The sequence below is a fragment of the Sminthopsis crassicaudata genome, chromosome 2 (genome assembly GCF_048593235.1).
Source record: "Sminthopsis crassicaudata isolate SCR6 chromosome 2, ASM4859323v1, whole genome shotgun sequence".
In the NCBI taxonomy this organism is placed as follows: Eukaryota; Metazoa; Chordata; class Mammalia; order Dasyuromorphia; family Dasyuridae; genus Sminthopsis; species Sminthopsis crassicaudata.
In genome coordinates, this window is record NC_133618.1 from 617426428 (window position 1) to 617440233 (window position 13806).

General features: G+C 35.4%; 2 protein-coding genes across 13 annotated transcripts in view; both read right to left on the minus strand.

Annotated features, from left to right (window-relative positions):
* The window catches only part of MYO9A (myosin IXA), a 274357-nt gene that overhangs the window by 46097 nt on the left and 214454 nt on the right, over nt 1–13806 (minus strand). For 8 of the 12 annotated variants that reach the window (XM_074296171.1, XM_074296170.1, XM_074296168.1 and 5 more), the window contains 3 exons: nt 11417–12955; nt 6487–6586; nt 5721–5936 (listed from right to left, as the gene is read on the minus strand). In XM_074296171.1, the coding sequence (XP_074152272.1) occupies nt 5721–5936; nt 6487–6586; nt 11417–12955 (1855 nt within the window). The remainder of the gene's footprint in view (nt 1–5720; nt 5937–6486; nt 6587–11416; nt 12956–13806) is intronic. The other 4 variants (XM_074296176.1, XM_074296165.1, XM_074296173.1 and 1 more) reach the window with 2 other exon arrangements.
* LOC141557236 (myosin light polypeptide 6-like) lies at nt 6598–10370 on the minus strand. The gene is made up of 2 exons (XM_074292614.1): nt 10347–10370; nt 6598–8271 (listed from the first exon to the last, which is right to left on the minus strand). The coding sequence occupies exons 1-2, from the start codon at nt 10368–10370 to the stop codon at nt 7819–7821; spliced, it is 477 nt and encodes a 158-aa protein (XP_074148715.1). The 3' UTR covers nt 6598–7818.

Here is a 13806-nt window from a genome sequence, read left to right on the forward strand (position 1 = left end):
ATATGCAGAATGCTCTCAGAAAAACCTGGAAAGTTGTGGTACAAGATCGTAATGAAATATGATTGTACTATAAGAAATAATAAGCAGATGATTTCAGAAAAACTTTGGACTTATACAAACATCCAAGCAGAACCAGAACATTGTACACAGTAACAGAAATATTGTACAATGAAGAATTGAGCAAATGAATTAACTATTTTCAGCAATACAACGATATAAGACAATCCCAAACGACTCATGATGAAAAATGCTATCTGCCTCCAGAGGAATAACTAATGTTGTCTGAATACAGACTGAAGCATACTGTTTATCACTCACTTTCTTTTTCTTTCTTTCCTTCCTGAATTTTCTTTCATAAAATAACTAATATAGAAATGTTTTAGATAACTGCACATGTAAGAATTATATTAAATATACTTTTTTTACTTTTCAGGGAAGGAACAGGGGAAGAAGGGAGAGGTAGAAATTATAATTCAAAACTTTAAAAAGTAGCCAAAAAACAAAACCAAAGAATTTTTTAAATTGTTTTTGCATGTAATTGGGGGAAAATAAATTATTAAATTAAAAAAAGGAATACTGACCAATGTCGTGTGGAGAAATAATACAAAAATAACTTCTGGAAATATTAAAACCTTGAAATTAGCAAAAGTTTACTGCCTTAATTTGAAATTTATCAGAAGTAGTAATTTCAAACTATATAATGTGCAAGCATGGTATAAGGCAGTGATATTAATTTGCTAAATTAATTATAATCACTTGTTGCTATGTCACTCTTCTTTATCTATATAGCTCTTCTCTGGAGCATATAATTTGAGATTTTCTTCAGTCTTCAATCTCTTTGGATTAGTGAAAGCCAGAAAGTGTGCTTATGGACAACCATAGAATAGAAAACAATAAATAGTTATGGAGCACAATTGTGTTCAAAGCATTTTTAAGAACACATAAGACTTTCCATCATAAGCACCATAAGAATAGCACAGACAAGGCTGTAAATCTTCAAAAGAGAGAGGATACTAAAGGGGCATGAGGGAGGGAGGCAGGATGAACTCTTCCAGCGAGTGACTTTGAGGAAAGGCCTACAGGCCCGATTAGTGTGCAGGTTTGACATGGAAAGTTCTAGGAGAAGGCAGCATAAGGCTGATACTACTTCACTTTTTTGTGCACTTTGTGCTCCAGTCAAACCAGCCTACTTGCTCTTCCCCTTCTACCAGAAGGTACTGTTTCCCTCAGAGATATGATAGACTATTCCCGCTGTCTCTAATGCTTTCTTTACTTCAGCCTGGGTTTCTTGACATCTTTAGCTCCTTCCAAGGCTTAGCTGAAGTGCTACCTCCATTTGAGAGGTCCTTTCATATAACATTAGTTATTAATCTGTCTTCCTTTATCATTACACATTATCTCTGTCACCACTACACCTCTTCCCCTTATTTGTGAATATGCTTGTATGCCCCAGTGGAGTGGAAGCTCTTGGAGGAAACGAATTCTCTAAGTTTGTAATTGTATGCATAGTGCCTAGTATTGTATCTGGCACATAGTAGGTGTTTAATAAATGAATGTTGGATAGAATGATTTTGAAAAACAACCTTAGCGATGATACCCACTGATTCTCCCCTCAGAAAATGAAATCTCCCAAGTTGCAGATTTGTATGTACATAGGTTTTTGACTCTGCTGAATATAGATGACTACTGGGAGCTGCAGGAACAGAATGAACCAATAAAGGTGATTTGCTTGTTCTAATTGTTCAGCCATTTCAATCATGTCTGACTTTTCATGACCCCATATAGGGTTTTCTTGGCAAAGATATTGGAGTCATTTATAATTTCCTTCTTCAGATGAGAACCCGAAGCAAACAGGGCAAAGTATCTGAGGCCAGATTTTAATTTATGAAAATGAGTCTTCTGGATTCTAAGCCCAGTGCTTTCTCAACTATGCCACCTACAGGGTCACCCATGTGATATGGCTGGCTAAAAGAAAAGAATATAATTCTTAAAGAGTGATGGTCTACTCTTTGGGGATGAAGGCACTTTTAAGAAAACTACTGATAGTAGTGAAATATCCAATATGAAAAGCCTATGAAGTTCTACCTAAGTCTTTTATATATAAATAATATCCTAAGTCAAAAACTTCTGAAATCAATGTGAAACTGAGACCAGGTGTGTACTAAGGAAAACTAGCCCTGGAACTAGGAGGAAATAAGTTCAAATCTGGCCTCAGACATTTGATACTTACAAGCCTTGCAAAAAACCAAGGGAATTCACAAGTTCCTCATCCACAGAAGTGGACAAAGGGGACATATATAATATTCTTGTAGTAACTATCCATTTTAACCACCAAACACAAGTCTGTAAATCAAAAGAAGTGAGTTTTATCTCTTGTACTCATCAGCTGTGATCTTGCCAAATTATTTAATCTCTTTGTTCCTTTCATCATTGGTAAATGGGTAGTTTGGACCAAATTGTTTTTAAGGTTTTCCAGCTCTAAAATTCTCTGATTTTACCCTAAAAACAAAAGACTTTCAATGTTGTCAAATATTTGAGAGCAGAGAACAGTATTTCTTTATGAGTTGCTGTAAATGCTCATTTTGGCAGGGATTAAGACTCTAGAAAAATGGCTTATCATTTCATGAAGATTTTCAGTCTAAGTTCTTTAACCATATATTTCATGTACACAAAATGATAAGCATAGCCAGTTAGCAATTTCCTGAAATCAAAAGGTCTATTGGCTTTATTGTATTGAAAGTTCAATTTGACCCAACAGCAATAATCATTATATGACTAATGTGACAGAAGATATAGTTTCTGGCATAGAATGAACAAGTAATCTCTAGCATCAAGAACTCTGCAAGTGAAATGGTATTCTGTTAGACAACGCTGGTGTTACTACAAACTAAGATACCTAAAATGAAGTTTTTCCTTCAATTTTCAGTTCTTCTCAACTGACCTAACAGTTTAGAAATATTCTAACAAATTATAAATAACTGACATTTACCTCGAATGCTCTGAAGTTTGACCAAAAAAAAAGTCTCATCTAGGGAAATTCTAAAACTTGGCCTAGTTTATATCTGCATCTTAAATGACAAATTTGTTATCTGGTACAGGTAAAGGTTTTTACCCACAATCTGGTATTCATGAAGCTTATCTTGAATATTGGGGAATAAATATCATGTGGCATTAACTCTCTTGGATACAAATTCAAAATCAATCTTAGAAACAAATACTTAAATTATGTGACTTGTGAGGAAACAACTGTGAGGGTGGAATGTTGTAAACTCAAATCCTACATCCAGATGGAAATATAAAGAAAACAGCTGGAAATTCAGATCTCAACCTTCTAAGAGATTTTTGGATGGGAGTTACATAGATGTGAAAGTCATAAGAGTAAAGGTGATTACTGAAAAAGAAGACCAAACAATTTTAACATTACTAGAAAGAGGGACAAAAGTGATTTTTAATCAATTTATCTACTGTCCAGAAAACAAAAAGCAATAAAACAAAATTAGCTTGCACAAAATACTGTTTGATGGCCTCTGTGAGCCTTTTTCTTCATATGCAAAATGAAGAAAGAGGACCTTTTAGATCCCTTATACCAATAAATCTATGATTCTATGAAGTTGTCATTCTTCCTAAGCTAGATAAGGGCTGGTTTAATGTCACATTAAAATGTGCGAGAGCAGCATCGATATACATAATAAATAGAGTCTTAAAAGATAAATTTTTTTAAAAGGTCAGTAACATCATAGTACTGAATTGTTTTAATTGGAAAGTAACTGACAAATGATTAACCAATTCTTGATGTTTATTAATGGCACTTTAAGGTAATTAATAATTTTTAATTTGTGATAAACTGCTTTATTCTTCCTATTAGGACAACCACTACAAAGAAAGATTTGCTTCATATTGTGTGTTTGTCAACTATTTTCATTGAAACTTAAAGCAAAAAACAAATTCTAGGCTTTCTGATGGCTAAACACTTCCTGATACAAGTTGTTCTGTCATAAAGTCAAACAGGTCATTAAAACTGAAACACTCTTAATAAAGCTGATCCCTGTAAACCTGGCTTTTTTAAATAACAGAAGGGGTCTACATTTAGTATATTCAATAAATGTTTAGAAATGATTGTCTTCAATCTTGCACCTATAAAATCAAGACACAAATGGAATATAGATAGTTCCACATTATATTCAAAAGTCCCACCCCTTTATATTGCCTATCCCTCCCATCACAAGTTCTGTCAACAGCTTTTGCTAGGTGTGTTGCACAAACATAGCCAGCAGAGATGTATCCTGCCACCTGTACCCAATAATAAAAAAAGAGCTAGTTAAGTGAGTGCAAAGAGATGAATGTGCACTGATGAGTTCTAGATCTATAAGCATGCAATGATGGTCAAACTAAGTGGATAGAAGAATCGCTAGAAGAGATCCCAAACAATGAGGAAGATTTTTTTTTTAAGGACAGAATCCTCTAAGCAGTTAGCCCCATTCCCTTTCAGTTTCTTAGCAAAGGTTTCTAATGGATAAAATCTGGAGTGCCAAAAGAATGAATGCTTTGTAAAGGATAAACACTCAGGAATGCAATAGCAGTAACATGTTAATAAAAAGACTTTTTTCAACATGATCAGATCTTATCTATCTTACTAGATAGATTAATTTGAATTTTTTTTGCATAGTCAAAATATGAGAGAATCAAAATCAAAATAATTTATTTTTTGGAAAATGATACCAAAGGCTTTTTCACAGGTTATATGATTGTAATGGCTTTGTGACTTTGACATAGGTTACTTCTAAAAAGACTTTCCTTCTCATCACAAAAAAAGGTTGGTGTGAAAGCCAAAAGTGACAAGTTCAAGGTCATAAAATGTAACAAGTGCCAGCCTTCATCCTTCGATTCTCAGTGCCATAATCTGGAAATGCAGGAAATTTTGTAGAGGACTGAACTCTCTTCCGGTTCTATATGTATGCCTTCTCTGTAAAAGATTACATCAGAATTGCCTCTTTCTTTCTGGTTTTTGTTGTTGTTGTTGCTCTTTCTAAAAAACATTGATTCAAATTGGCCAACCTGAACAGTACCTGCCTTTATCCATTTGTTTCTTGGGTCAGGGTATGGATATTTTAAAAATTGAATATACCAGCAAACACATGACAAAGTTAAAGTAGCTACTCTGACAAAAGAATAAATTCAAAACCATATCATTGGCTAGGAAGTATACAAATTTCTTAAGCTAAATAGATGTAGCATCAGCTAAAAAGTTTTTTTGTCATTTTTGTTAGGTAAAAATATTGATATAGGTTATTTTACTGAGAAATGACATACAAAATGAAGGGTTATATTTAAAACACACTGAATTGAACACAGTAGAGTGATTAATGTTTTAAAGGACATTGAATGAGTAGAACCTATATTTCAGCTATGGGTTGATATATCATGCCTCTCTCCTGCTTTTTTAACTGATAAAAGAACTCTTCATTATGTTAAAGTTGTGTGGTCTCAAGCAATACTACCAACAATCTTAACATTTTTCATGAATTAATTAATACCCACTGTGAAATTGCTTCTGTATCACTGAAAATATAGAATACTGCTTTATTTGCTATATTCACTGAGGCTTTCCACTTACAAAATCATTAAAGAGAGGGAGAAAAGGCAGTGGAAATTGTCAGTATAGTTAGCAATGAACATTCCCCTCACACCTGATTACTCCCTTATATTTGTTGTAAAATTACCATTTCCGAGTCACTGTGATAGGCCTGCCCCAGGCTTGCTGAAGGCCCTGGCTCAGGGTGAGAAGCTTGGTGAGGGGATAGAAGGGGCTCAATAATGTCATCGTAATCATCTTCCTCTGTATCCCCCTCCCCATCAGCAAAAGTACCTCTAGTCAAGAAATCGGAGCGCGTCCGCGCCATGCGAGCTTTCTTTTTATGGGCCGGTCTGGCAACCTGCTTGACCAAATGATAAAACAAATAATACAAAAATGTTTTGTTTTGTTTCTATATTTTTTTTAAAGGAGATTCTGCTGATGTAAGGCATCAAAGTGTAGGTCTCACAAGGGCTACTGTCTTCCTTAAAACATCCCTCCACCCAACCATATCCATAAAGAGAAGCAATAAAGAAACAAAAAGGATTACACACAATAATTAGAAAAAAGGACAGAAGGAGATGTTAGGAAATCTATGCTGCTAAATTTCACAAAGGAACAATCAAGTCTTCCTTTCCCATGGTTCAGTGTCAATGTTTCACCACACTCATATAGCTCAATTGCCCAATTTTGCTCTGATATTTTTGGATGTGACTCCCAACTTTCCTGAAGCTTCCCCTGTCACCTTTATGCCTCTAACTCATTAGCAAATCAACTTAGCTCATGCTTCTTTTATTGCAAATGTTTGTAGTCAAGATGGGTAGAATAAAGGCAATTGGGAAATGGAATAATTCCTAAATCAACATCAATTTGTTTCAGTTAAAAGAAGAAATAAACAAATTCTTTTTGCTTACCTCTCCTCTGCCAGGCCCAGTCAATTTCAGAGGCTTCCTAGATGGTTCACCTCTTGTGTGGAATTGATTATTTCCGTGGCTTAAATATTCCTTACTGAAACTTAAGACAATAGAATTACACAAATTACAAGAAGATTCTGTCCTATAAATCCCTATAAACTATCTAGACAAGTACTAGAATTTTAATAATTTCATGCATTAATACTTTTTTCCCCCCTGAGGCAATTGGAGTTATGTGACTTGCCCAGGGTCACACAGCTAGGAAGTGTTAAGTGTCTGAGACTGGATTTGAACTCGGGTCCTCCTAACTTCAGGGCTGATGCTCTATCCACTGCACCACCTAGCTGCCTCCACAAATACAATACTTCTTGAGTTTCAAAAATTCTGAAAGTACTTTTCTATCTTTTTACTTGATTTCTGTTGCAATCAAAAATTATCTTGAAAATACTGAAGCTACTAGAGTGTCAGAAAATAATTATAGCATACTTTGTCATGAATGGAAACAAACAGGTCTATAAGTCCACAGTATGAAAGGCTTGATGTTGAGTGAAAAAAAGAGAAGACAAACACAGTACAGAAAAATTAAGAAAGTATGATCTAGATAAAGAAAGTTAAATAGTACAAGGTGATTTATGGTTCATAAAAGGTAGTTTAAAAAGGGCTAATGAATAGGAAAAAACACATAAATTTTCTTTGAAAGGCTATATGATGTCAATTTCCCATTATAACTATTCAAGAGAACTTGATTAAAATTAAGGTCATTTCTATTTACAAAATACCACATGCTTTTAAGAGACCATATCAGACATTCCCTTTTCTCAAAATCCTACTGCTCTTTTATCTAATGCTACATAACTTTCATCTAGGAAAGTGTTCTATGCCTAAAATATACTTTGAGTGACGGGCTATTTAAAATTGTAATGTTTAATTTTTAAACCACAAGAATTATCTGGTCCAAATGCGGGTCCCTGAGCAGGAAACCTTAAGACAATCTAGATGGATAATTACTAAAGATCTCTTCTCTGTCCTTAAAAATTTGATTCTCCCATCAGATGACTATTCTATGTCTCTCCCTTGTGCCTAATAATTCAGCCAATTTCATTTTTGTTGCCCTCTCAGGAGATCAAAAGCAATTTCTATTTATTTTTTTTTAAACAGATAGCAAGTTTATTTAATGAAACCAGTGGGCAAAGAGGCCAAAGAGGACCTATAGGGTGGGGGATTGAAGTAAGGATTTTAGTATCCCTGAAAATGTAGTTAGTTGCTTCAGGGACAAGAGAATGATTTTCATACTGGAAAGGTAGGAGTTCTTTGTGGAAAGGGGAGTTGTTCTCAGCCATTCAGCACCATCCAAACTAGCTTTTCAAAGTGGATACAATCTTTGTTGTCCTCATGCCCTGCCACTAACACTTGCATTTCTTCTTTTCTCATCTTCTCACCCAGGGGGATGAAGACATGTGGGATTTCAGGCCCCATGACTGTGCTATTCCCTTCCTTATCAAATACCCAGAGTTCCTCTACAGAGTTCTCATGCGTGCCCTGGTCCTTATTCTTTGCTGCAGTCTGCAGCATTGGCAGAAAATGTTCCAAGTCCAGCACCTTCGCATTCATCTCATCACTCTTGGAATTCCCTAAGACTTTGAATACTTCAGCATTGGTAGGGTTCTGGCCCAGGCCTGTAACACGTCCCCACTGGCTGTGTGAGATCTGTCCATCCCCTGTTCGGTCACATGGCTGGAAAGCCTTCTTGACCTTTGCCTTCTGATCCTTCATAAAGTTACACAACTAGGCCATGCATCCCGGTGCTCCTCAGCAATTTGTTTCTTTAAAAAATACTCTTTGACTGCTCACAGTGAAGAGTATGAAAAGGCTAGGTTTCCATCGATTTTGTCATAATAGAATAAAGGAAGGGGTGAAATATCTCAATAAGATATCTTGAATCAATCCCTTGTAAGCTAAGAAACTGGCTTAGGATCAAAATTCCAAAGAAAGGGGCCTAGGCCTACACTGGTTCCAATGACTAGGGTCAATAATCAGGCACTGAGAAGGACCTTAAAACTGACCAGTTGTACCCAACTCTGAGGGTAACTCTCATCTGAGCCTTGAAGGGGGAGATAAGGCCCCAAACTGAAAGGATAAAACTTCCTCTCTCTCGCCTGGGAGCCCACCCACTTCTCATGAAAATCACTGAATAAAGGATTTTTCTCTCACTCTAAGAGCACTAGTAGTGACACTACTTCTGGATTAGCTTGCAACTGGGAACAGCGGGCAGTGGCTGCTCCTCCTGGGCTTACTCCCCAGCCCTGCTGAGGTCCATGGGGTCTTTTGATCACACTCACAAAATCAGAGAGTCAACTAACCATATGGTGAGTTGAAAGGGAGCATCTGGCTCTAGTGGCAGGGAAGGTTGTCCACTTCCTTGGTGTTTGGTCTCATTGGCAGGTCTTTTGTCAGAGAAGCCAGTTGCTTCTTAAGCATATATCATATAATGGGAGGATTTTTTTTTAAAGTTCTGACTGTGATACTTTTAGAAGCAGGCCTGTTGCTAAACAGCTATGAGCTAACTCACTTAATGACTCTGGGACTCATAGTATCCTGATCTGTAAAAAGACAGCTAAAGTTTCTTTAAGCTCTAAGAGTTTATGATTCCATGAAATACTAAAATTTCTCCTGATAATATTTCAGGAACTAGAAATTTGTACTATAAATCATTTTCAAAATATATTTATGCAACATGTTTTTTCTAAATTAAGCAACTCTGAAGAGATAAAAGAAAAACTAGATGATTCATATAATTTTTAGCTTGGAAGAGTGATGAAATGACCACATAAGAACTGATAAAGTTATTTTTGAAATATTCCATATTCAAAACCATTTCATCCCAAATTAAAGGAAAACAAGGCATTGAAGCAAAGAAGTTGTGATATGATCAAACAGAAGTGTTACTAGTATTTAGAATAAGCTAATGTGGAATGACATGAAACAATGTATTCAAGTGCCTTCTAAAAAAAAAATCTGTTTTTTTTGGATATCAGCTGCTTTATGAAGAAAGCTACAGACCTGGCAACTACAGATAATCCCTGAATCACAGGGCTGCAAAAAAAGAAAAGAAAAGAAAGAACCTCAAATTGTACTGTGTTTCATTTTCCAACATCAGTTTCTCACCTGTCAATTCAATTTGTAATAATGCTATTTGCTTTGAGTAATAAATCTGGGGATAGTTTTGAAGATAGGAGAGGATGAAAAAAAAAAAAGAAGAATTAGTGGAATTAGTGAGAATCAGCCTGTGAGATATGATTTAATATTATCTTAGTGGCCCATAGTAAATCCATAACAGGATTCCAGATTTGGATAAAGAAAGAACTACAGAAGTTGCCTTATCCATTCCTGCTCATTTCTGCATATGAAGAATTGAGGTCCAGAGGCTTAAGTGACTTACAAATAATAGAAAATAGAATAGGGATGTAAAACCAAGTTCTGGCTCCAAATCTGGTGTTCTTTCCATTGAACTACAATGGAAGGTTATGGGGTCTCCCCCAAAAAAAGTCTAGCTGCTTCCTACCAGAGTGCAATTTAATTCCTGCAAGTATGTAGTAGTTGCTGAACTATGGTTAGGATGCATAATGAATACCATCAGAATGTTTTGGGTATTTCACAACCAGAAAAGCTGGGAGACAATAATATTATATTAAGATGAAGGCTGTTTACAAGGAACCTTGGATAAATTTAACATTTATAACTTCTAAAATTTTAATAAGTGAATTAAGAAAATTGCTAATGATATTTAAAGGCAAGTTCTATATACTTTTTATAGATGATATGTGCTACTTTAACATGATTATTTATAGGATATCACTTACCTTCTTATTATACCCTTTTTCCATTTTAATACAATTTAAATGAGTCCAGAGCATATATCTAGGTAATATAATTGTTTTATATTTTAATAAGCTTGATTTTAAATGCCACTTGCAGATTTTAAAATTTATACATACAACTTGTTAAAATTATAGAATGCATAGGGAATTTATAAAAACTACATAAATGCCATAAGCCATGGCCAATCCTCTTGCCTTTTTCAAATGCCAAACTGATGGAGGCCTACATGCTATATTAGAGTGTTAAATATCATGAACATCATTTGTGATATGCTTTGGTTAATTTTAGCCAAAAGTTTCTCACTAGGGAGTGATGGATAGCAACTGACCTGTTCTTTTTTTTTTTTTTTTGAAGCAATTGGGGTTAAATGTCTGAGGCCAGATTTGAACTCAGGTCCTCCTGATTTCAGGGCTGGTGTTTTATCCACTGCGCCATCTAGTTGCCTCAACCTGTTGATTTCTAAATAGAATTTGCTCTACTGAGTAAAATTACTGATTTTTTGGTGAAGTGCTAAACTAGGTATTGGGAATACAAAAAGGAAACTGTATTCTCAAGGAGTTTATATCCTACTAAGGGAGGTACAACAGAGATAATAAATGTATATAATAAAATAAATTTTGTGATAGGGAAAAGATACTAGCTTCTAAGGATGGAAGTTGATCACAAAAGGTTTACTATACTTGAAAACTATCTCTACATGTATTTTTTTTTTAAAAGCTTACTCGAGAGAGCAGCAGGGAAGGACATTAAGAATTCTAAACAACACAAATCAGGAAGGAGGACATTCTAAATAGAAAAGGGAAGTCCATGTGGCTAGAGTGTTAAGTTCCTAAGGAATATGAAAAGAAGTAATGTAAAAGAAAGCTGTGAAGGTAGCCTGAAGACAAGTGATGAGGGGCCTTAAATATCAGAGGAACTAGCATGTGATCCTAAATGAATTAGGGGACTTCATTCAGCAGGAGAATGATGCCATCAGATCCTTGTTTGAGTACTGGGCAATCAATAGTCAAAAAAAGATTCTGGTATCAAACTAAAGACACATTTCACTTACTGTGAGAGACCCAAATGCTCTTTTGGTGTGAAGAAAATAGCTTTGGTCCTTCCCTCCTGGGAATGCAGCTCCCTGGAAGCTCCATTCAGTTTAGTCTTCCACCCATCAGTCCTGACCTGTGAAAGACCAGGTTGCCTTTGGCTTTCTTGATCTTCAAAGAACATACTGACCGGCCGGTCCTTTTGAACTGGCTGATCAGGAGTATTTCCTTTTGGGGTAACAGTGAGACCTTTAATAGTTACAGACAAAGGTCCTGGAACATTCTGTTCTTCCTTGTTTGTAGGGTTTATAAAGAGAGACTGTGGCCTTTCAATTGTTTGCTTTGATGGCCGGATAGATCTTGTTAGCAAAGACTCTCCTGTTTTCCACGGTGTCTCCAAGTTTTGGAAGGCTTTTCGCTCCTTTTCCAGAATGTCCTTCTGTTGACGAATCTGTTCCATCATTTCTTTTTCATTTTGCTGCTGCAACTGCTTTTGTCTTTCTTCTTTTTCCATGTTTAGTCTTTCTAACTTTTTAAGCACAGTATTAGAAAAGTCAGTATTTTTCATGGAAGCAGTAGCAGCTGTTTTGCCTTCCTCAACCAAGTGGCATTTTCTGCTTTCTTTGTTTGTGTCCAAGGTAAAAGCTATCTCTGGCTTTTCTTCACTTTCCAAAGTTATGTTTTTCAAAGTACTTGCCCCAAGTTCAGAACTTACTTTTGTGTGATCTTGTGGTGGTATATAGAATGTTGGAAGGCTATTTGGGATGAAGGGCTCTCTGAATTGCGGCTTACAGGTAATGGTTTGAGAATCACAGTCCATCCTGTCTTTTATGACAACACTCTCTGAGAACTCCAAATTGGAGGGTGTCCTCTTTCTAATCAATATACTACTCTCATCTGATATGACGGGGACATTTTTTTGTAAATCAAAATTTGGATCACAGGGTAAAGCTTTCTGTGCCTTAGATGAATGGATCTGTAAGTCTCCCTCATTTGAAAATGCTGCCTCTAATTTGTTTTTTGGATTGTCCTCAAAACTCAAGAGTTCCAAGCTTCCCTGAGAACTTTCACTCTCAGGGGTTCCTTGTGATGATTGTAGGCCCTCAGAAATCAATTCTGTGGACCATCTACGCTCTTCTGAAGGAGACATTCCACCCCGTACCTTCAGCAATTCCAAACTAAATATTGCTTGCTCCAACTCACGCATTCTGCGACTCTCTCTTTTTGCCCGTCCTACTTTTTTTGGACTGAGGTCCTCCAATGACTTGCGTCTCTGTCTTACAATTACATCTTGCTCCAAATCTATGCTACTTTGGCTAATAGTCTTTTCCTGTCCTTTGCATGCCAAATCCCCAGAGATGTCCACTGAATTGGTATGGCTGATCCGATTATTTTCTATCACATATTTGTATTCTTCTACAGCTTTCATTCTTTCTTCAAATGACCCATCTTCCCATTTGGAAGGGTCTGAACCCCAAATTTCTAGATTATTTTCTTTAATAGCTAATCCATTTTTCAATTTAGCTTCTTTTAATCGTTGTTCTTTCAAAGATCTAAATCTATGGAAAAAACAAAAGTGTGACATGAATTTTTGGAATCATTTTTTGGTCACAATTGGATACAAGATAAATAGTATTGGTTAAAATAGAAGCTGTGCCTCTAAAACTTAATCTCAGATTGATAAAATGTTAATTGAAAGGAATGTTATTGATTATGTATAGAACAACAATATTACTTAAAAAAAAAAAAGCAAATGCAAACCAAATTTTTCTTTGTATTGAATTTGGCAAACATTAACATGTTTTCATGTAAAATAAAGAGCAAAAGAACATTATATGTAAAACTCTGAATGTATTACTAAATTTGTTTTTTTTTAAGTATATGATAAATTTAACATGTTTTCAAAACTTTATCATTTGCCTATATCTCTTCATCATACTCTCTTCTATGTATTTTAAACAAAACAACATTCTTTTTGACTTCTTCATCTTTTGAGGATATCATTATGCTGAAGCATTTTGCAAAGAAGCAAACTGAGGCACAGGGATTACTAGCCTAAAGTAATATGATTAAGGAAGGTAGGGAAGCTGAACCAAAACCCAAAATTTACCTATAATTGGGGCATCATTTTTTTCAATTAAATCATAATTTAAGTGGAAATACACCCACATACACACATATGTAAATATTGAAAATGTGCAAAATTACCATGTACAGAAAACAAAATAGACATATTTGGATGAAACCTCTCATTTTAACTAAAAATAGAGAGAAAGAGAAAGAAAAAGAGAAAGAGAGAGAGACAGAGAGAGAGAGAGAGAGAGAGAGAGAAAGAGAGCGAGAGAGAGAGAGAGAGAGAGAGAGAGAGAGAGAAAGAGAGAGAGAATTGTTTAAAAAAAAAAAAAAAAAA